This window comes from Pseudorca crassidens, chromosome 9 (genome assembly GCF_039906515.1).
Source record: "Pseudorca crassidens isolate mPseCra1 chromosome 9, mPseCra1.hap1, whole genome shotgun sequence".
Lineage (NCBI taxonomy): Eukaryota > Metazoa > Chordata > Mammalia > Artiodactyla > Delphinidae > Pseudorca > Pseudorca crassidens.
In genome coordinates this window covers 38,665,095-38,684,856 of record NC_090304.1, presented here as the reverse complement: position 1 = coordinate 38,684,856, position 19,762 = coordinate 38,665,095, and the positions used below count along the sequence as shown (strand labels likewise).

Genomic DNA, 19,762 nt, shown 5'->3' with positions numbered 1-19,762 from the left:
TGGCCATACAACCCAATTCTGGCCAATGAGATGTCAGGAATGTCTGTAGAAGATGATCTCCTGCATAAAGAAGAGGCTTGTGGGCAGCATGCCCCCTTTTTCCTTGCTTAGTTGATGCCTGGAGCTGGGCAGCCATCTTGTAACCATAAGAGAAGATATGGTGGACACACAGAGTATGGCATAGAAAGATGTGGAGAAGCTGGGTTCCTGATGCCATTACTAAGCCACCACACCAACTAAAAAAGGTGGCCTCCAGATTTCTTGTTAAATGAGACTGTACACGTTGACGTTCTTCAAGCTTGACTAGTGGATAGTCTCAGTGCGAGGTCTTCGCACTGTTACAGGAGGTACAAGGCAGTCACTCGTGGGGGCACTGGAAACAACCAACACCCTGTCCAGGAGGTCTTCAAAATGCTTGCCTCTGTCCTCCTTGAAATAATTTTGAAAAACTCTGTACTCCTGCGTACATTTTTAAGTGACATCCAAAATGTTATTTCATAAGTTTAAGTACGTTCATTTTTTTTTGCAATAGAAAGTAGAAATGATAAACATTTTATAAGATGAAATAAGACAGTGAATAACCATAATTGAAATAAGTATTTTATGACACGACTTAAATAGATTTTGGCTGCTTTACTGAATAATATACACCGACTTAGATAAGAAATTAGGTAAAAGTTTTATATATGGCTTTTTCCAGTGTATGGTGGTCTGGGAAAACATTCTATATTTAAAAAAAAATTCTAAATAACCTATACTGCTTTGGTTGTTCTGAATTCAGAGCATCACAGAGAAATAATACTTAAAGGAAGACAAGAAGCCCTACAGGTTAGATGCCTTACTTAATCACTAAATGAGGCTTACCTTAAACTAAACTCCAGTTTGAAGGCCACTGCTTTAACGGCTCCCCTCTCTCATCTGCCCCGTACACTTCCGGCAAGTCGGCCAACTCAGGACAGGGACTGTGGCTTCTCCTCATGTCCGTTCCCCTTCCCATCCTCCTTCATGCTCCCCTGCCCAGGGGTGCAGGCCACAGATGGAAACCAGCAAATACCGGATAAGTGCCTATGGAGGAGCTGACCTGCTCTCTGGGGCGGAGACGGCGATCTGCACTGAGCTGGAGAGGTTTGGGATCCAGGTGCTGCCCCACACAGGAGGGCCTGCTGCACAGCCAGCAGGACAGAGTCCCCAGCCATATTCTATCCAGTCTCCCACATTCTGGGAATATACTAGCTGCCCAGGGCTCTGCCACTCTGCACTCTGCACCCTGTCTATGCTCTAATTTCATCCTCCACTGCCCTACGAAGCAGGCAAGGCAGGGCTTATGATGCTCATTTCACAGGTAGAGAAAGTGAGACCCAGAAGGGCTGGGTGACTTGTCCCAAGTCCCACAGCTGGTGCGTGGCATAGCAGAAATGCTAGCAAAGACCCAGGTCTACCTTCTCTGCAGGAAGGGTATTTTCCCCTCTGTTGTTTTGTTCATTACAGCCGGGTGAGTATATTCTGGCCGGAGGGCTCACAAGGCATCCCTCCCATCTCTAGCATCTGTGCTGCTTTGGAAGGGGTGTTGGGATGGAAGGCGGGAGGCGGACTTGTCACCTGCTAGTTATGTGGCAGTATGCATTCTGGTCCTGCTCATCTGAGGGCTTTGATAGCCAGGAGGAGGCCCAAGGCAAGCAGTTATCACAGAGATTACTGCTGAAGCCAGGATGCAGGGACATTGGGAGTGGGAGGGTGAGGCAGTGTGTGTGTTGGTGGGGGTGAGGATCCATCCCCCTGCCATCCAGCTGCAGGAGCCAGGGCTGGCAGGAGTGGAATCTGGGCATAGTCTGATTCCAGCTCAGAGGGATTGGACCTCAAATATTTAAGCCAAATGTCCAGCACCCTCCACCACCCCTTCACCCAGGCAGTCACTGAGCCTTGCCGATCCTTCCATTCTTCCTTAGTGAGATGGCTGCTTCATGTCCTCCTCATCTGCACCCCCAACTGCTGACACACCACTTTTGGCTGCAGTTATCTCTCGCCTAGCCTACTGCAATCAATCCCAAGTGCTGCTTCTACCTCCAGCCTCTCCCTGCTTCCACCCTGCCCTCAAGTTCTCACCTAAAAGTGCTGTGCTGATTACATCTCTTCTCTTCCAAACTGCCTAGAAAATTCAACCCAAACACTCAGCCTGGCATGTGAAGCCTTCCTGCAGATGCCCCCAGTTTCCAAATCTCAGCCTCCATCACTCCCACGTGTTTCATGCTTCAGCCCCGCCGCGCTGCTGCACCACTCCCACCCTGCCTGCTTCCCCTCCCACCACTTCCCACTCGCCCACGGTACCTTTCTCACGACTCCCCGCTGGCCCTCCCTCTCTGGAACTCCTCTGCCTGTCAGAACCCTAGTCATCCTTCCAGATCCTGCTCAGAAGTCCCCTCAGCCATGAAGCTTGCCCAACTCTGCCTTCCTTTATCCTCCCATAGTACTTACTTGTGACGTTATTTCATTTATTCTCTTAAGGAGTCCCTAAGGGTCTGTGGAGCTTTCTCAGGTGCCTTGCACTGTGCATACAAAGATGAATAACATGCAGATTCCAACTCTGAGGCCTTTCTGACTTAGGCGCGAGACAGTTTGCAAACAGATATAGATGTTAACATACAGTATGACCTATGCTGTGGCAGAGGTGTGAAGAGTATGCTGTGAGGTCCAGAGGCAAGGTGGGCATGGGGAGAAAGCCCATAGGAATGAGGCTAGAGAGAGGGAGGGCCGACTGTGAGGAACCTGGATGCCAGGCTGAGGACTTAGGACCTTGTAAACAACTGGGAACCAAGGAAAGATCTTAAGCAAGAGTGATTTTTTTCCCTCCAAGAAGGTAATCCCAGCAGCTTGTGGGAGAGGCTGGGCATATCCACTCTAATAGGCTCTAGGATCATTTCACCAGGCCTTGGTGTGCAGATCTGGGTCCCCTCCACCCTGCTGCACTGAGAGCAGGGCCTGGTCCTCACTGTCCAGTGCCTGGCACAGAGAGCCTGGCACACAGATGTTGGGTAAACAGTTGCTGGATTTATTAGCAAATGAAACGATATTGGCTCATGGAATGCAGCTGAGCTGGGGTCTCCCTGGGCCTTTTAGGAAGCACCCTTGAGTAGATCCACTCTCCTGGGTCCTCTGAGAGTCACTCACCCATCAGACAGGATGCCCTCCGCGATCTCACACACCAGGACGAAGAGCAGCATGAAGGTCAGGATCCAGCGCAGGTTGTGCCCAGGGAAGTGGAGCCATGTGCTGTGGTGGATGTGCACCTTGGAGCTCTGACTGCCCCATCCTGCAAGGAGAGACAGGAAGAGGTGGGAAGCCTGGCTCTCCTGGAGGAGGTTTCGTGAACCCCAGGAGGGTGCTTAGGCATTGGGTCCATGGTGGGGATGAGGTGTGTCCCCATGACAATGCCCCAGTCTGGTACACATGAACTAAATGTCCTTGCATGAAACCCTGGACCCACAGAGGCCCACATGTGCAGGCACCCATTTTATATGCCAACTTCTTGTGTGACAAATAACCGCGTAAATAAACGTTTGGTGGAGAGCAACAGTGTGAATGCTGGTACAGTTTTTGATACACATGTGAACATAAGCTTCCTTCCTATTTCTAGTTGTCTTTGTCAACAACTAGCAACTTTTTGCTTCTGCAGCATCTTCCTCTTTTTAATTTTGTAGCAATTTTTCCTTTCTTCTCAAAAGCTGTATATGAATCTTAAGATTTGCTTTTTTCTTAATTAGAGCAAATTAACACGTTTTGGGGGAGGCAGGGAACACCCTATGAGTTGACAGAGCTAGCTAGCTTGAGAAATTCGAGGTCTTGGAGAGAGATAAAGGGGACCCTAGGAAAGAGGCACACACAACTGTCTGGGCGGTGACGCTCAACTCTGCGGAGGGCTTTCAAACAGGGGCGCTGGTGGCCTCCGTCTGGGTCGCTGCTAAGTCGGATCGGCTCTGCCCCGAGCCCGAGAAATTGCGCTCCGGAGACGCGCGTGCCGCGGTGTGGTTAGCTGGGGAAGCGGAGCCTCTTCTCGATCAGGGCGAGCGGAACCCCAGGATTGCCGGTGGCTACTGACCACTGTCAGGTTCAGCCCCTGGGAAGCACAGGGTTCGCAGGGCCTCCACCCAGCCTCTGAGGCGCAGGCTGCACTCCTCCCTGGGCCCAGCTGAGGCTGACGAGAAGGGTGCCTTGGGGGAGGGGTGGCCCGGCTCCCTACACAGCGCCTCTGAGGTTACAGCCCGACCCCCTCCCGACCTATCCAGCGCGTACAGAGACCCCTGCTTTCCCCTTTCTCCACCCCAGCTCTGGCCCTGCGGTGGCAAAACTTGGGGCTCCCCTGGGTCAGGAGCCTCCGTTGTGGTGCGTGCGGTTTCAGGGACACCCCGGGAGTGAGGGCTGTGCGGGTGTGTGAGCGCCGGCACCGCGGGGCATAACACAGGGCAGGGGAACCCAAGGGGGAGGCGAGCGGCGGTCGCCTGGCTGCAAGGCGACGCGGAGCGCTGCGGCGCGCAGCGCCTCCTTCTCCTCCCTCCCGACCACCGTCCTCCCCTCCTCCGCTGCTCGCCCCGCGCGCTCACCGATGAAGAGAATGGGGAAGGTGATGAAGAGCAGGAAGACGTGCGGCACCACGTTGAGCGCGTCCACGAAGCAACCGTTGTTGAGGACGCCCTGGTCCACCCGGTAGGCGGCCGAGTGGTTCTCGCTGCCGCAGAAGGCCAGGGGCATGGCGGCGCGGGCTCGGGCTCGGGCTCCAACTGCGGCTGGCTGCACGCGCCTCCCGCGCTCTGTCCCCTGTAGCTCCGCCGCCCGGCCCGGCCGTCAGGCCCCAGCCCCCACCCCGCAGGCCCCGCCCCGTTGGCGCTCCGGCTCTCCCACCCCGCCCAGCTCCTCTACCTGCGGGGCCTGAGGGGTGGCGGGGAGCCCGACCCGCCGGGCCGCGCTGGGGCCGAGTTCCAGCTGTGGCGGCCCGCACGATGCGCTGGGGGCCGCCTTGTGAGTGCCCCGCTGCGCGCGTGCGCTGGGGAAGCAGGGACGACAGGCTGGGTGGGTGGGCATGCTCGAGTCTGGATGGGAGGGTGAGGGGTGCAGAAGAGAGGAGGAGGGTCCTCGTGGCTCGGGAGTGGGCGCGGTCAGAGTCTCGAGTGTGACCTCCCTGCCCGGGGTCTGAGGTGTGAGCTCACCTGGGCCTGGCTCTCGTGGGTATAGTTAGAGCGGAGGGTCCTGGTGGGGCAGTGTGGGACAAGCCCCATCCCATATGAATAGGAAAAGCATTCAAAAACATTACCTAGGGGGGAGCTTCGAAGGTTTTCGAAAGTGGTTCCAGGCGGGGGACGTTCATAGGTGCTTTACAGCGTATCCCTCGCTTTCACAAATGGAATCTTCCAATACTCCTGCTAAGTACAGGTTAATTGCTCTCATTTTTCTGGTGAGGAAACTAAGGCTCCAGGAGGTTACATGACTGACCCAAGGTCTCACTGCCAACAAGTAGGGAAGCATAACTTGAACTCAGCTCATCGAATTTCAGCCCGCACTCCCCAGCCCCCATCTACCTCAGGCATGCGTCTATTACATGATTGACACCTCCAGCGACTGGCAGGTGAATGGATAGACTAGATCATGGCCCAAGGTTGAAAAAGAGGTGCTTGTGGAATTGTATCTAGTGAAGGCAATGGAAGGCAGCCAAGAGGGGTGGAAAGAGATAATGTCACCCTAGGCTGTATCCTTAACCTGACACAGACAGGCTTAAGGAGTTCAAGAACCTGGTGAAATCGTAAAGACAATATTATGCCTTCCTATACTTTTTGGAGAAATTCTTACAGGTCTGTGACCAAAAAAGTTTACATCCTATGAAGAAAGAAGACAAAAGGGGATTTGGGATTAGATTTTAGAAGAAATTTCTGAGTTAGGGATATGGAGCGTAAATGCATCTGTTCTCAGGAGGAGCTAGGGGGTCATCAAGGAAGCTCTCTTCAGCCCTTTTCCCTATGAGCTTCTCTGAGCCTGTTCTGAGGCTGCTTTGAGGCTCGAAGCCTTTACAAGACGCTGTCAGGCAAGGACTCAACTTTGCCTTAGGACTTGAGAGAGGCCAGGGCAGAACCAGGAACCAGAGCAGAGGGCAGGTGGGGCTGAGTGAAGAGCTTGGGGAGGGCAGGAGCTCAGGGTTCAAAGTCCTCAGACAGTCTTCGACTTTTTGGGTATCTCTCTGAGGGCAAAAGATGTTTCCTGCAGTATCAGCCAAAATAGTGAAAACTTGGTGGCCGTAAATACCCTGTACCGGTGGCAGGACTTAATTAATCTGGGTGAATGCAGCCACTGAAAAAGTAATTGCTGAGTCTATGTAGTCAAGTGGGAAAAGCTTATGAGACAATGTCAGGTGAAAAAGGAAGAAACAAAATCGTGTGTTTCCTTTGATTACAGCCATATTAAATATGTATGTTTGAATGCAAGCCCGCGGGGGAAGCTCAGACTTGGAAATGGCTGTTACATTAGGGTGGTGGGTAGTATACATTAGCTACCGTTGCTGTGTTTATAATTATTGTTATTTCCATTCTCTTTCTGTAAGAACGAAGCAACTGAGGTTCAAAGAGATGAGATGGGGAATTCCCTGATGGTCCGGTGGTTAGGGCTCTGCACTTTCACTGCTGCCGAGGGCACAGGTTTGATCCCTGGTTGGGGAACTAAGATCCCACGAGCCTCGAACACGGCAAAAAACAAAACAAAACAAACTAAACAAACAAACAGATGAGATGATGTGCCCTTGGCCACCTAACAAAATTGCTTTTAGGTTTTTGTTTTTGGCTCCAAGGTTTTTTTTCAAACTTTCTTTGCCATTTTGTTTTTGTAGTTATAATTTTAGTTTTTCACACTTTCAGCAGTGCCGTTTTTCCTTTCAGTGGTAGATATGTATATATTTTAAGTCCTCAGTCCTGGCTCTACCACTACTAGTTGTGTCATGTAGGACAAGTTACCATTCTGTGCTTCAATTTCCTCTTTTCTAAATGGGGAAGATAATAATACAGACCCCAGAGGATTAAAATGAGGTCACGGGTATAAATGTGCTATGTAAGCCTGGAAGATGGTCCCGGCTACCTCATCCTCTGGGTGCCCACCCATGGGACCCCATCAATCAATCATGGTTATCTAGTGGTCTTTCCCTTCCTTGACACTCAGGACACAGTGCCTGGCACATACCACACACTTGCCTCTTCTGGGCCATTTGAAATAAACAAAAAGCCTGGTCCAACCCAAGCTGGACCCAGGTGTAAAGGACAATTAAGGGGTCATCACCTGGGACTAAGAGGAGGCTGGAGGAGGGCACCACGTTTGCCATCTCTAGCACAAACCTACTGCGTGACTATGGGCAAATTCCACCCTTTCCTACACCTAGCTTTCCAGTGAGGATACCCATCACACTGCCCATCATGTGGGTGTTATCTCGAAAAGTGTGGAGTCAGGTGCATAAAGAGGCATGAAATGACTCCTGCTGTAACATGGATTGTGATCTTGGAAACACCCAAATGCTCATCAATAGAGGGCTGGTTAAAATAAAACTAACACACGAACAAACAACATGATAATTCCATGATGTGGAGTACTGTGAGGCAAATACAGAGAGTAAAGTAGGGTTATGTACACAGACACTGAAAGATGTCCAAGGCATAGATGTAGAGCAGGCAGTGAAGCATGAAACCATTTTATTTCTGCAACAGAAACAGACGCAGAGCTACAACGTCTCTGTGGGGAGGGCTGGGTCTCAGTAACACTTTCCCACACCCAGAGTTTCTTGCTGGCTTCTGCTGCAGGGGGATGGAAGATGGATTCGCACCGGGAGCAGGCTTGGAGCAAGGGTATTCCCCTTTGAAAACTCTCAGCCTTCCTCATAGCAGAATGGAAAACCTGGGAAGGATTTCATGGACCTGGATTGTTGCGCTCCCGGACCCACTAGGTGAGTGTGGCCGCAGGCAGGACCCGTCCCCTCCTTTGTGCATGGAAAGGAAAGCTTGGCACAAGGCTTCAAAAAAGTCCCTTCTAGTTCTGATGTTGTTCAGACATCAGTGCCCTGTCTCAGGTGTGTCAGAGACCATGACAGAGAGGGTCATCAAGATGATAATGGTGACATAATAGAGAGGGGTGATATTTCAAGAAATTAACCCTTTCAATAGCCCCAATCAATAGTGAAATGGTTAAAAACAAACAAAACCAAAAATGATATTATACATACCATGCAGGAAGTACAGAGAATAGAGTAGGGCAATCTGTACTGACTTGGAAAGATGCCTTCTCCCCGCATCCCCTCCCCAGCTCTCCCTTCAGGCAGATGACTGTGCAGCAAATTCCAGGTGGAGAACAGACAACTGGTGTATCAAAAAGAGAGTTCTTGAGATCAGGAGACTGTGCTCAGCCTCCCTACCTGCCTGATGTGCGCACGTGTGTGTGTGTGTGTGTGTGTGTGTGTGTGTGTGTGTGTGTGTGTGTGTTGGGAGGGCAGGGGAGGTGGATAGCCAGCAAGGGAAAGGCTAGGTGTCAGTTGTGCCAGAAAATCCATACAAGGGCTATTTTGAAGAAAGATTCCCTTGCCCCGGAGCAGGGCCACCAGACGGACAGAAGAGACAGGGGATCCTCCGCCACACTTGCCTGGAGGAATGATGCAGGAGCAAGATAAATCCTCCCTAGTCTCTTGGCATTACCTACCTGGGGAGGTGCGGAAGGAACTCCCAGAAAGTCCAGTGTTAACGTTTTCTGCCAGCCTGGAAGGGATGGAGGTTTGAAATAGAAACTAAATCAAGTTCTTGTTCTTGCCCACTTAAGCGTTGGTCCAAGATCACCCTCACTACAGTAACACAGGCCAGAGGACGACTCCACGCATGGCCTGGTTTCTCTTTGAGGCCAAGCCCGTCTCCTCATTTTATCCCCAAAACATCCAGCTCCCCAGGGCATTGATTAAAAATGGAGGGCTTCCCTGGTGGCACAGTGGTTGAGAGTCCGCCTGGCCGATGCAGGGGACACGGGTTCGTGCCCCGGTCCGGGAGGATCCCACATGCCGCGGAGCAGCTGGGCCCCGTGAGCCATGACCTCTGAGCCTGCGCTTCCGGAGCCTGCGCTTCCGGAGCCTCTGCTCCGCAACGGGAGAGGCCACAACAGTGAGAGGCCCACGTACGCAAAAAAAAAAAAAAAGGAGGCTTTACTGAACTCTTCATGGGGCGGCGGGAAAGACGTAATTTGCACAGCTCACAACAGAAACCCAGTAAACCCCTTATTTCTCCCCCAGCCCCAGCAGTCTCCTCTGCTGTGTGTTTTCTTGTATCTCCTGTTCCTTCTTCCACACAGCCTCTTCTTGTAAACATGCCCCTCAGTCCTCAGAGCAACTCAGCGTTTGTCTTCGGCCTGTACACCCACTCAGGGTTTCTCAAGCACGCCTTGTTTCCCTTCCCCAGCTGCTGACTGACCTCAAAACTGCTTTCTTCCTGGAGAGATTATTGGGAGAGAGAATAAGATTTTCTCTCTTTTGTTTTACCAACATTTGTTGAGTTCTTAGTGTATGCCTCACACTTTACCTGTTTTAAACCTCAGAGGAACGGCCTAGTAGTTACTAATATCAGAGAAAACAGGCTCAGAGGAGTTAAGCTCTTTTCCCAAGATCACACAGCTGGGAACCAGTAGAGAAAGGACTCAAACCCGGTCAGGCCCTGCTTCAAAGCCTGCACCGTTGGTCACTCCTTAAAGGGATGCTGAGGGTACTGAGGATTTTACCGCCTCTCAGTCTTCATCTCCTGAGGAGGGAGTGCAGGCCCCAAAGAACAGACTTTTGGGGAAACCTGCACATCTGTGCATTATGCCTCTTCTCTGTGTTAGAAGCCAAAGGAAATACCCAGTCATGGCGTCAGTCACTGGCATTAACTGGGGAGCCAGATAGGAAGACCTGAGTGTGAGGGGGTCCTGCTGAGTGGGGCCTCACCTGTGGGTGAAGTAGGCTCACAAATGACCTGGCAGTGATTTGCTTTGGAGAAAACTTCCATTAGTGATGGAGGGGAATGATTGTATGTGAGCTGCATGGGGATCCCATAAGGTGCGCTGGCCTGCCCCTCTCCCCACCCGAGGCCACACTGCAGCAGGATCGCCATCTGGGCTCAATCTGATGCCTCTTTCTGGCACAGCCTGGCCCCTGACAGGTGCCTCTGGCAGGTGCAGCACGGCCTCAGCTCTCTGGGCCTGGAGGGCCCTTCCAGAGCGGGAGCTGAGGCCAGGCAGGGGAGGAGGGGGGAGTGCAGCTGGACCACCTGTCTTCCCTTCAGCTTCTTCCCTCCCCCAACCCCAGAGGGACCTGAGCTCCTGTCGCCTGAGGAGAGGCTCCTGGACCCAACTCTATGCTCGGGAAGTTCAGGTCCCAGCTCTACCCCAACCAGCCATGTGACCTTGGGCAAGTCAGCCTCTCTGATCCTGGATCAGATGTGTGAGAAAGCCTGGCAAACAAGACCTCATATCAAGCTTTTCAATTCTCAAATCAGCTGAGGGCTTCTTATCAAAAGATAAGACACTGATCAAGACACTGATCCTCCCCCTGCTAGTTTTATTAAATGTAATTGACATAGAACATTGTATAAATTTAAGATGTATGACATAGTGATTAAATATATGTATATGATTATCCTTGTGTTTAGTTAACATCCATCTCCTTACATAGTTATAATATTTTTTCTTGTGATGAGAATTTTTAAGATCTACTCTCTTAGCCACTTTAAAATATACAGTTCAGTATTGTTCACATGTACAGTTGCCTTGCTGTACATTACATCCCCAGAACTTATGTATCTTATAACTGGAGGTTTGTACCTTTTGACCACCTTCATCCATTTTCCCTATCCCGCATCCCCACCCTCCATCTCTGGTAACCACCAATCTGCTCTGTTTCTGTGAGTTCAGCTTTTTTAGATTCCACACATAAGTGAGGTCATACAGTATCTGTCTTTCTCTGACGTATTTAACTTAGCATAATGTCCACAAGATTCATCCATTTTGTTGTGGAGGGCAGGATTCCTTCTTTTTACGGCTAATATTCCATTATCCATTTTCTTTATCCATTCATGCATCGATGGACACTTAGGTTGTTTTCCATGTCTTGCCTATTATAAATAATGCTGCAACGCTTACTGATTTTTAATAATTGATTGAGTTCCTACCTAAAACTTAAGTGGGCAAGGACAAAGTGCCAAGCCCCTTATAGCATTATCTAGCTTGATCATCATCGCCCTTTAAAGCAGGTGATAGAATCATCATTACACAGGTGAGCATAAGGCAGAGAGGGAAAGTCACTGGCCCAAGGACCCCCAGCAAAGTAGGTAGCAGAGCTCAGGTTGGAACATCCTGCTGAGAAACAGGGGTGGGCTGGGGTAAGGGTGGAATAAATGAGGAAGGCCAAAAGGGGCGTGGGAGCTTTCCAGTTGGAAGGAGGTGCGAGGAGGTAATGGGAACTTGTTTGGACATGGTGTCTGCAGAGCAAGACCACCGTCCTTATTTATACTTGGCCGCTTGTGTGTGGACCTGTATGTAAGTACACAGCCTATTTCTTGGTGCACTGGTGAAAACTTGGTGTATAGATGGAGGTAAGTGTGGGCGTGCCTGCCACTGTGATTCTTTTTTTTTTTTAATTTAATTAAGTAATTAATTTGGCTGTGTAGGGTCCTCGTTGCTGTGCGCAGGCTTTCTCTAGTTGGGGCGAGCAGAGGCTACTCTTCATAGCGATGCGTGGGCTTCTCATTGCAGTGGCTTCTCTCGTTGTGGAGCATGGGCTCTAGGCGCACAGGCTTAGTTGCTCCGTGGCATGTGGGATCTTCCTGGACCAGGGCTCGAACCCATGTCCCCTGCACTGGCAGACAGATTCTTTAACCACTGTGCCACCAGGGAAGTCCTGCCGTTGTGATTCTGTTGGGGAGGAGGGAAGAAGACCCTTCTCTCTGGTGCTTGGGCAAAGGATGACCTCTTCACTCAGGCAAGCAGAGACTTGAAAGGGAGGGAGGGAAGGAGTTGGGGGTGAGAGAGACAGAGGTGTTGAGACAGGCCCACAGCCACTACCTAATGTTTACCTGCTCGAAGGAAACATTGCCGAAGTGCTCCCCCCTCATGCCCTGTACAGAGTCAAAATCTATTTTTAGCTAAAAATAGGACATTAAAAATTCAAATTGGTGAATATATTTAATTTTAAGCTTTCTGAATAGCCAATGTGCCCTTGAGAAGACAGTCATTTAATGATGTGGGTGCTCTGGGGCTTGAGCAAAGGACAGATCCTGGAGAAGTTTTTTTTCCCCCCGTGTATTTATTTACTTACTTTTAATTTTATATTGGAGTATAGTTGATTAAAAATGTTGTGTTAGTTTCAGGTGTACAGCAAAGTGATTCAGTTATACATATACATGTATCTGTTCTTTTTAAAATTCTTTTCCCATTTAGGTTGTTACATAATATTGAGCAGAGTTCCCTGTGCTATACAGTAGGTCCTTGTTGGTTATCCATTTTATTTATGTATTCATGTACGTATGTATGTATGTATGTATTTATTTATTTTTGGTTACCCATTTTAAATATAGCAGTGTGTACATGCCAATCCCAAACTCCCTGTCTATCCCTTCCCCCCACCCTTCCCCCCGCCCCCCCACCATAAGGAGAAGTTTTGTTAGGAAGCGTGAGCCAGGTGGTTTGGAGAGAAGCATCACCTTTTTCATTGGAGCTGGAAAATCAAATCAAATTCCTTTGCTGATCCAGCCCCCTGGTGGGAGAGGGTTGCGGGGGGGGGGGGGGGGGGGTAGGGGGGTGGGGGGGAGGGTGTTGAGGTTTGCTTGCTCCCCTACTTGGGAGAAATAACTTGGCTCAGTCAATGGGTGATCCGATCTGTATTTGAGGCAATTAGCCAATTGATTACAGACATTTATTGGGTATCCACTGGGTGTAGGCTGGGCTCCCCCGTAACCCTGCAAAACTGAGTATTATTGTGTCCTTAGGAAACTAAAGCCTGGAGAGGTTGAGGGACTTGCCGTAACTCACAAGCCAGTGAGTTACATAGTCTAAAATGAAACCCAGGTTCAGCTGCGTCTGGAACTGGTGTGCTTCCCATACCAGTGGTTCTCAAAGTGAGACCCCTGGACCAATAGCATCACTTAGGAATTTGTTAGAAATGCAGATTCTCTGGCCCACCCCAGACTTACAGAATCTGAAACTCTGGGGATGGAGTTGAGAAATCTATTTTAACAAGTCCTCTGGGTGTTCTGATGCATGTAGAGTTTGGAAACCATTGCTCTCTACCGCAATGTCTCCTGATTAGGGATAACAGATTGTCCCTTCCCTCAGGGGCTTACAACCTGGTTGGGAAAACAAGATAAACATACATTTATTTTTTTAAAAAAGGTGACTGGGCTTAGAGAGTTAGCCTTCTTGAAGCTTTAGGGGAAAGGTGGCCTTGAGAGGTGGCCCAGCTTGTATAGGGGAAGAAGGAGGAGACTGTCCGGGTGGGGAGGGATATCAGTGTGTGTAAAGGTGGGGAAGCTGGGATCAGACTTTCCAGATGCAGTGAGGGGACAAATGAGTCTTGCTGGGATGAGGTTCTCTGAGGGGAGTCACAGAGGGGGAGTCATGGAGGACAATGGCAGGCTTGATTACTAGTACTCTGGAATTTCCAGCTAGATTCTGCCCCACTGTTCATTTGACAGCCCACATTTAGGAAGCACCTGTTAGGCGTGCCCAGCACCAGCCAATGGAAGCTAAAACCGGGCTCCCTGACCCACTGACTGCTTGCTTCTCAGCTTTCAGCCCTGGGCTCAAATGGCACTTCCTTGTGTGAAACCTTCCCTGACCATCTCACGAGGGGGGCCACTTAAAGGTCCCTCCCTTTGGTCTCCCAGCACTTTGTACAGTCCTTGTCACTGCGCTTGCCACCCAGGATTGTGATGACTCATTTGCGGGTCTACCTGCCCCACTTGGGGCTGAGACTGAGTCTTATGTAGCTTTGGTTCTGGCACAGAGTAGGTGCTCAGATCTCAATATTTGTTAAATGAATGAGTAAGTAGATGAATGAACGAACACGTCAATCAGTGATAATATTTCCCCATGGACATAACAGCTGTGAACTTGCTCAACTAAGTGGAAAATTCTTGTCTATAAACTGATTCAGCTTTCTCATTGACTTACATCGTATCATGGAGGTGCACTTTCTTTGTCTGTTTCATTCACTTGTTGGCATAACTCTATTGAGCACATATTATGTGATCAGCACCTTACTGAGTGCCGGACACCCAGTGGTGAATGCAGGGCCTGCACCGAGGGAGCTTACTGTTTAGTCTTCTGGGAGTTCCCAGCACCTCACTATTAAGGTTTTTGATTTTTGTTTTAATCATCACCCTTTTATAGAGTGGATTTAACCTCTTTGGGATCAGAGATACTTTTGAAAATCTGATAAAAGCTTTGGACCACTTCTCCAAAAGGAGATTAAAATTCTGGGGTTCGTAAACCTTCCCTAAATCTATTCGTGGGCCCTGAGTTAGGAACTGCAGGCCTGAGGTGGCTGTCAGGTGGGCATCTGTTGAACTGTGCTGAAGGTTTAGAGCCACATCAACCAGAATTTTGCCCATGGTCTCTGTCAAGTGAGTAATGGGGCCTGAAGAGGAGAGCCTGAGCTGACTCACTGGTCTTAGGATTGCCCTAGACCAATGAAGAGTCTGTGGCCAGAGTGGCCAGCTGTGAAGCACATAGGCAGAGAGGGAGACGCTCTGTTTCCTCTAAGGTGGCTGTCTCCATTGCTTGCCTGTGATGCTCGCTGAGAACCTCCATTTTCTGCCCACCTGTGACCAGCATGTGGACTGTGGGGAAATAAAACTTCCTTAGATTTCTCAGTGCTCCTGTAAAAAAAAAAAAATGCCCTAGCATCCTGAGATTTGGAAATGTATAAGGTATAAAGAGGAGATTTTTGCTTTCACTTTCCCTAGGACTGTTTTGCCCTTCATATATCATGAGAATTAGATCTGCGGCCATTTATCTAGATACTTGGTCTTACCCAAAAGGATAACAGAACATATCCAGCAATTTCACTTGCGGGTATATGCTCAAAACCATTGAGAGCAGAGTCTGGAAGAGATATTTGTACACCCACGTTCAGAGCAGCATTACTCACAATAGCTAAAGGGAAGCAACACAAGTGTATACCAAGAGATGAATGGATAAGCAAAAAGTGGTATTTGCATACAATGGGACGTTATTCAGCCTTAAAATCACATGGTACAACGTGAATGAACCTTGAGGAAATTATACTAAGTGAAATAAACCAGTCACAAAAAGACAAATACTACATGATTCCACTTATTTGAGATAGGTAGAGTAGCCAAATTCATAGAGACAGAAAGTAGAATGGTGGTTGCCAGGGGCTGAGGGGAGAGGAGGAAATGGGGAGTTATTTTAAATTTAATGGGTACAGTGTTTCAGTTCTGCAAGATAAAAAGAGTTTTGGAGATGGTGATGGTTTATAATAACGTGAATGTACTGAATATCACTGAACTGTGCACTTAAAATGATTAAGACAGTAAATTGTATGTTATGTGTATTTTACCACAACTTAGAAAAAGTATATTAAAACTTCTCTTATCTCCCCAAGAGGACCAGATGGTTATAGCCAGGGCCAGTTCCCCAGGTTAAGCGCCTAAGGTGCCAGGGAGACTAGAGCCCTAGTTCCCTAGGTGTGTACATTCCAGAAGTTTAGAGTGAGAATCCTTTCCATCCCTTCTCAAAGAAGCAAAGTCTTTTTTTTTTTTTTCTAAATTCCCCTTTCTAGAGGGGAGGGAAATGGTTATCTCCCTCCTATATATAAATGGAGAAAACCCATTATTTTCCATCCCTGGCCTTAGATTGTCCTATTGCTCATGTAGGAGATTTTTCCATCTTGTTTTCCTCTCATCATCTCAAGGGTAAGATCTGGGGCAAAGGGAAGAGGGGGAAAGGAGGGGCTGACTCCCTCATCATCTCCTGTAAGATAATTGATAGGAAATCTGTCTCTGATCTAAAATACCTCCTGCACAAATTCAGTATAAAATTAATAAAGATGAATATTAAACACCCAACCTGTACACAAGTGCGTGCACATACACACACACACACACACACACACATGCACACTCAGCTGGTGGCCTGCTGGGGGAGCAGGTGCAGCTTCCCTAGTAAGGGAGGGTGCACAGAGGACTTTCTGCACTGAACCTGTGAAGAGGGGAGATGGTTCCCCCCAGCTACCATAGTTGTGAGTGTGGGAGCACAGAGGCAGGCTGAGGAACGCCTCTACCTCAGAGCCCACCTTTGGAAAGCCCCATCCTGAAATGCGTCCCAAGCGCCTCCTTCTATCTGTCCTAGACTCTTTTTTTTTGATGTAAATTTATTTATTTTTTTATTTTTGGTTGCATTGGGTCTTCATTGCTGCGCACGGGCTTTCTCTAGTTGCGGTGAGCGGGGGCTACTCTTCATTGTGGTGCGTGGGCTTCTCATTGTGGTGGCTTCTCTTGCTGTGGAGCACGGGCTCTAGGCACACGGGCTTCACTAGTTGTGGCTCACAGCCTCAGTAGTTGTGGCACGTGGTCTCAGTAGTTGTGGCTCATGGGCTCTAGAACGCAGGCTCAGTAGTTGTGGCACACGGGCTTAGTTGCTCCACGGTATGTGGGCTCTTCCTGGACCAGGGCTCGAACCCATGTCCCCTGCACTGGCAGGCGGACTCCTAACCACTGCGCCCCCAGGAAAGCCCTGTCCTAGACTTTAAAAAAATTAATATTAATTTGAGATCCAAGAACTATTTCTAAGCACTTTATCTCTATTCCTTTTTATTCTCACAATTCTGTGAAGTAGGTACTGTTTATATAACCCTTTTATAGTTGGAGAAATGGAGGTAGAGATTAAATAACGTGCCCAAGGTCAGATTTCAGTTCTCACTTCTTGGGACATTCGGGAGTGACTGTTGGAACCCCTGTATCTCAGCCCGAGAGTTCTGTGGTCATAGCAGAACTTTCATTTCCCCATTTCTTGTCCCCAAGTGGTGACCAAGTAGCCAGCCCTGGCAGCTGGAGTTGGTGAGGGTTCCGCACACTGAGGGAGTTATCCCCTGGCCTCCTGAGCCTCAGGTTCCCCCCAGAGTAGATCACAAGCAAAGGAAAAGGGAGACCAGAAGGAAAAGAGGAAGGAAGGGAGCTTTGGGGGACCGAGGTCCTTAGTGGACACTGCTTTGTACCTGCCCAGATCTATTCCCCTTCCTCTGTGACAGCACTCCAGTTTTCCTTTTGGAACCCACCTTTTCCCTTTACTCAATCCATGGGGTGCTGATGGGGCTATATGGGTGGACATGTGGCTCAGGTCTGGCCAATCAGGGAAGGCCTTACCCCCAAGACAAGCTCATGAGAGTAAATCCTTGGGATTTAGCAGGAACTACTAGGATAGAGGTGTGCTTTTTTCCACTGGGGTAGCACTACCTGGTAGAATATATTTTGAACACTGGAGACCATCTTGGCATTACATGGAAGAGTCCACCTAAGAATGAAGCCAACCGGAGGAAGGTAGAGACAAGTGATGGTGTGATGGGTAATTTTATGTCAACTTGGCTTGGCCGTAGTACCCCGATATTTGGTCAAACACATCTGGATGCTGCTGTGAAGGTATTTTTTAGATGAAATTAACCTTTAATTTAGTAGACTTTGAGTAAAGAAGATTATCCTCCATAATGTGGGTGGGCCTCATTCAGTCAGTTGAAGGCCATAATAAAGAAAAGACTAATGTCCCCTGAGAAAGAGGGGGCAGATGAACTTCAGACTCAAGCTGCAACATCGACTCTTCACTAGGTCTCCAGCCTGCTGGCCTGCCCTGCAGATTTTGGGCCTACCAAGCCCCGTAATCATGTGAGCCAATTCCTTAAAATCTCTCTCTCTCTCCCCCTGACAATCACAGATGGCCAGAACAGATTCCTGATGTCATTGTTTTAACACCTGGATCCAGCCAGACCTGACATCAAATACTCCTGGATTTTCCACTTAAGTGGTCATCTTGAATTGGGTTTCTGTCACTTACAACCCAAAAGGCCCATCTCAGGAGGGAGCAGGAACTCACACTGACTGAGCTCTGGTTCCATGCCAGGCCCATTGCTCCCCTTTGACAGTTGACGTGGGCCTTAAAGGATGCATAGACGTTCCCATGGACATGAGGAGGATGGGGTAGGGTGAACATGTGCAAAGACACAGGGAAGGGATGGAGTGCAGTAAGCTCAGGAAACCAACAAGTTCAATGTGGCGGACGTGAAAGAAGCGATGGGCAAGAGACTGGCCTGGAGAAGTTGTCAGGGCCCAGGTGGTACAGGATTTGAACGCCAGGCTGGGGAGTTTGGACTTTGTCCCAAGGCCAGCAAGGGAGGCGTTGGAGGGTGTTAAGCAGAGCAGTTATGTGACCTGACTCAGGCTTTTGTTGGTTCACTCTGCAGTGTGAAGCACACAGGATGCAGAGATAACAGAAGCAGAGAGGAATTATTTTATGGCTGGAGTTTTTCCTGGTGCTCCTGAAATCACGTTCTATGCATCATTTCCCTCGCATCTCCTCGAAACAGTAAAGCGCAGTGGTTAGTGACGTGGACTCCCGGAGCCACCCTGCCTGAGTCTACATCTTGTCTCTGCCACTATCTACTTAACCTCAGGAGTGTCACTTAAGTCTTAGTGCCTCAGTTTCCTTAGTGAAATAGCATCATTATCCACCTCTTACTAATGTCTTATAATAATTGTCACTGCATGTTTAGGGCTCAGCACAGTGTTTGGCATGTAGTAAACACCTAGTAGTTAATAGCACTCTTACCTTATTAAGGCCAGTGGGCGGCCTCCTGGGCTGCAAACCCCAAGCCTCAGGAGGCCAGCAGCAGCAGGCCTCGGCTCTCTGCCCTTTCCCTGTGCCAGCCCCACCTGCTTTTCCCAGGGGCTGCGTCTGCCCGTCCAGTTCTCACAGAGGCATGGCCAGCCCAGGCCCCAGGGAGCTGGGAAGGGTCACTGAAGGGACAGGAGGAGAAAAGGGCTTTCAGCTCTGGAAAGATACTTCTCCAAAACTTAGGCTTGGGAATTAGGCTGGAATCGGATGAAAACCAGCTTCCCAGCCCTGCACAAGCCCAAAGAGGGTGTCCTGGAAGCACAGAGGCTGTAAACTCAGCCCTTTCACTCCAACTTCCAGATGTAGAGGTGAGAGGCTCAAAGCAGGCTCAACCCCAGGGATTGGCTCTGGGAAACAACTTCAATGAGATGGATAAAATGCTAAAAGTTCAGAGTCAAGGGGCATCCTTGAATTCCCAGCCTTTTTCGTTGTTGTTTTTTTTTGTTTGTTTTTGGTTTTTTTCCCCACCACTGTGTAGTGCAGTAGAAATGGCAACTCTGCCACCAACTTAGGGGGACTCTGGACAAGTCACTTCCTGTTTGGCCTCAATTTTCCTGAATTTCCAATAACGGGTTGGAATCAAAGGTGGCAAATAGGGTTCTTCTTGTGGGCCAGACTTCATCAGTTTTAATGGCTGCCTGGTTGGCTGGTTAGAGAGAGTGCTCGGATTGAAGGAGAGATGTCTGCCATGTGTGTGGAAGGCAATGGATGGTGTGTGGGCCGTCCTCGGCCTGGATGGGTTTTTAGTCCTGAGTACTCAGTCTTAGCCTGAGGTGGATTCCCATGTCTGGCCCAATCCCCCAGGTGGACTCTGGCCCAGCAGTGCCCCTCACGG

The 19,762-nt window shown here is 49.3% G+C and overlaps 1 protein-coding gene and 1 long non-coding RNA gene across 9 annotated transcripts in view; one reads left to right on the top strand and one right to left on the bottom strand.

Annotated features, from left to right (window-relative positions):
• ABCC8 (ATP binding cassette subfamily C member 8) overlaps nt 1-4,984 on the bottom strand; it is a 76,184-nt gene extending 71,200 nt beyond the window's left edge. For 2 of the 8 annotated variants that reach the window (XR_010946123.1, XM_067749728.1), the window contains exons 1-2: nt 4,596-4,982; nt 3,166-3,307 (exon numbers count right to left, since the gene is read on the bottom strand). Coding sequence is in view for 7 of the 8 variants with exons in the window: in XM_067749728.1 (XP_067605829.1) it covers nt 3,166-3,307; nt 4,596-4,743 (290 nt within the window). In the remaining variant the exon portion in view is untranslated. Of the gene's footprint in view, nt 1-3,165; nt 3,308-4,595 lie in introns of those variants that run through there. The other 6 variants (XM_067749722.1, XM_067749724.1, XM_067749729.1 and 3 more) reach the window with 5 other exon arrangements.
• On the top strand, nt 4,422-18,788 carry LOC137230402 (uncharacterized). Its single transcript, XR_010946124.1, has 3 exons — nt 4,422-4,698; nt 7,821-7,963; nt 18,497-18,788. It is a non-coding gene; the product is annotated as an uncharacterized lncRNA (long non-coding RNA).
• The last annotated feature ends 974 nt before the right edge of the window (nt 18,789-19,762 follow it).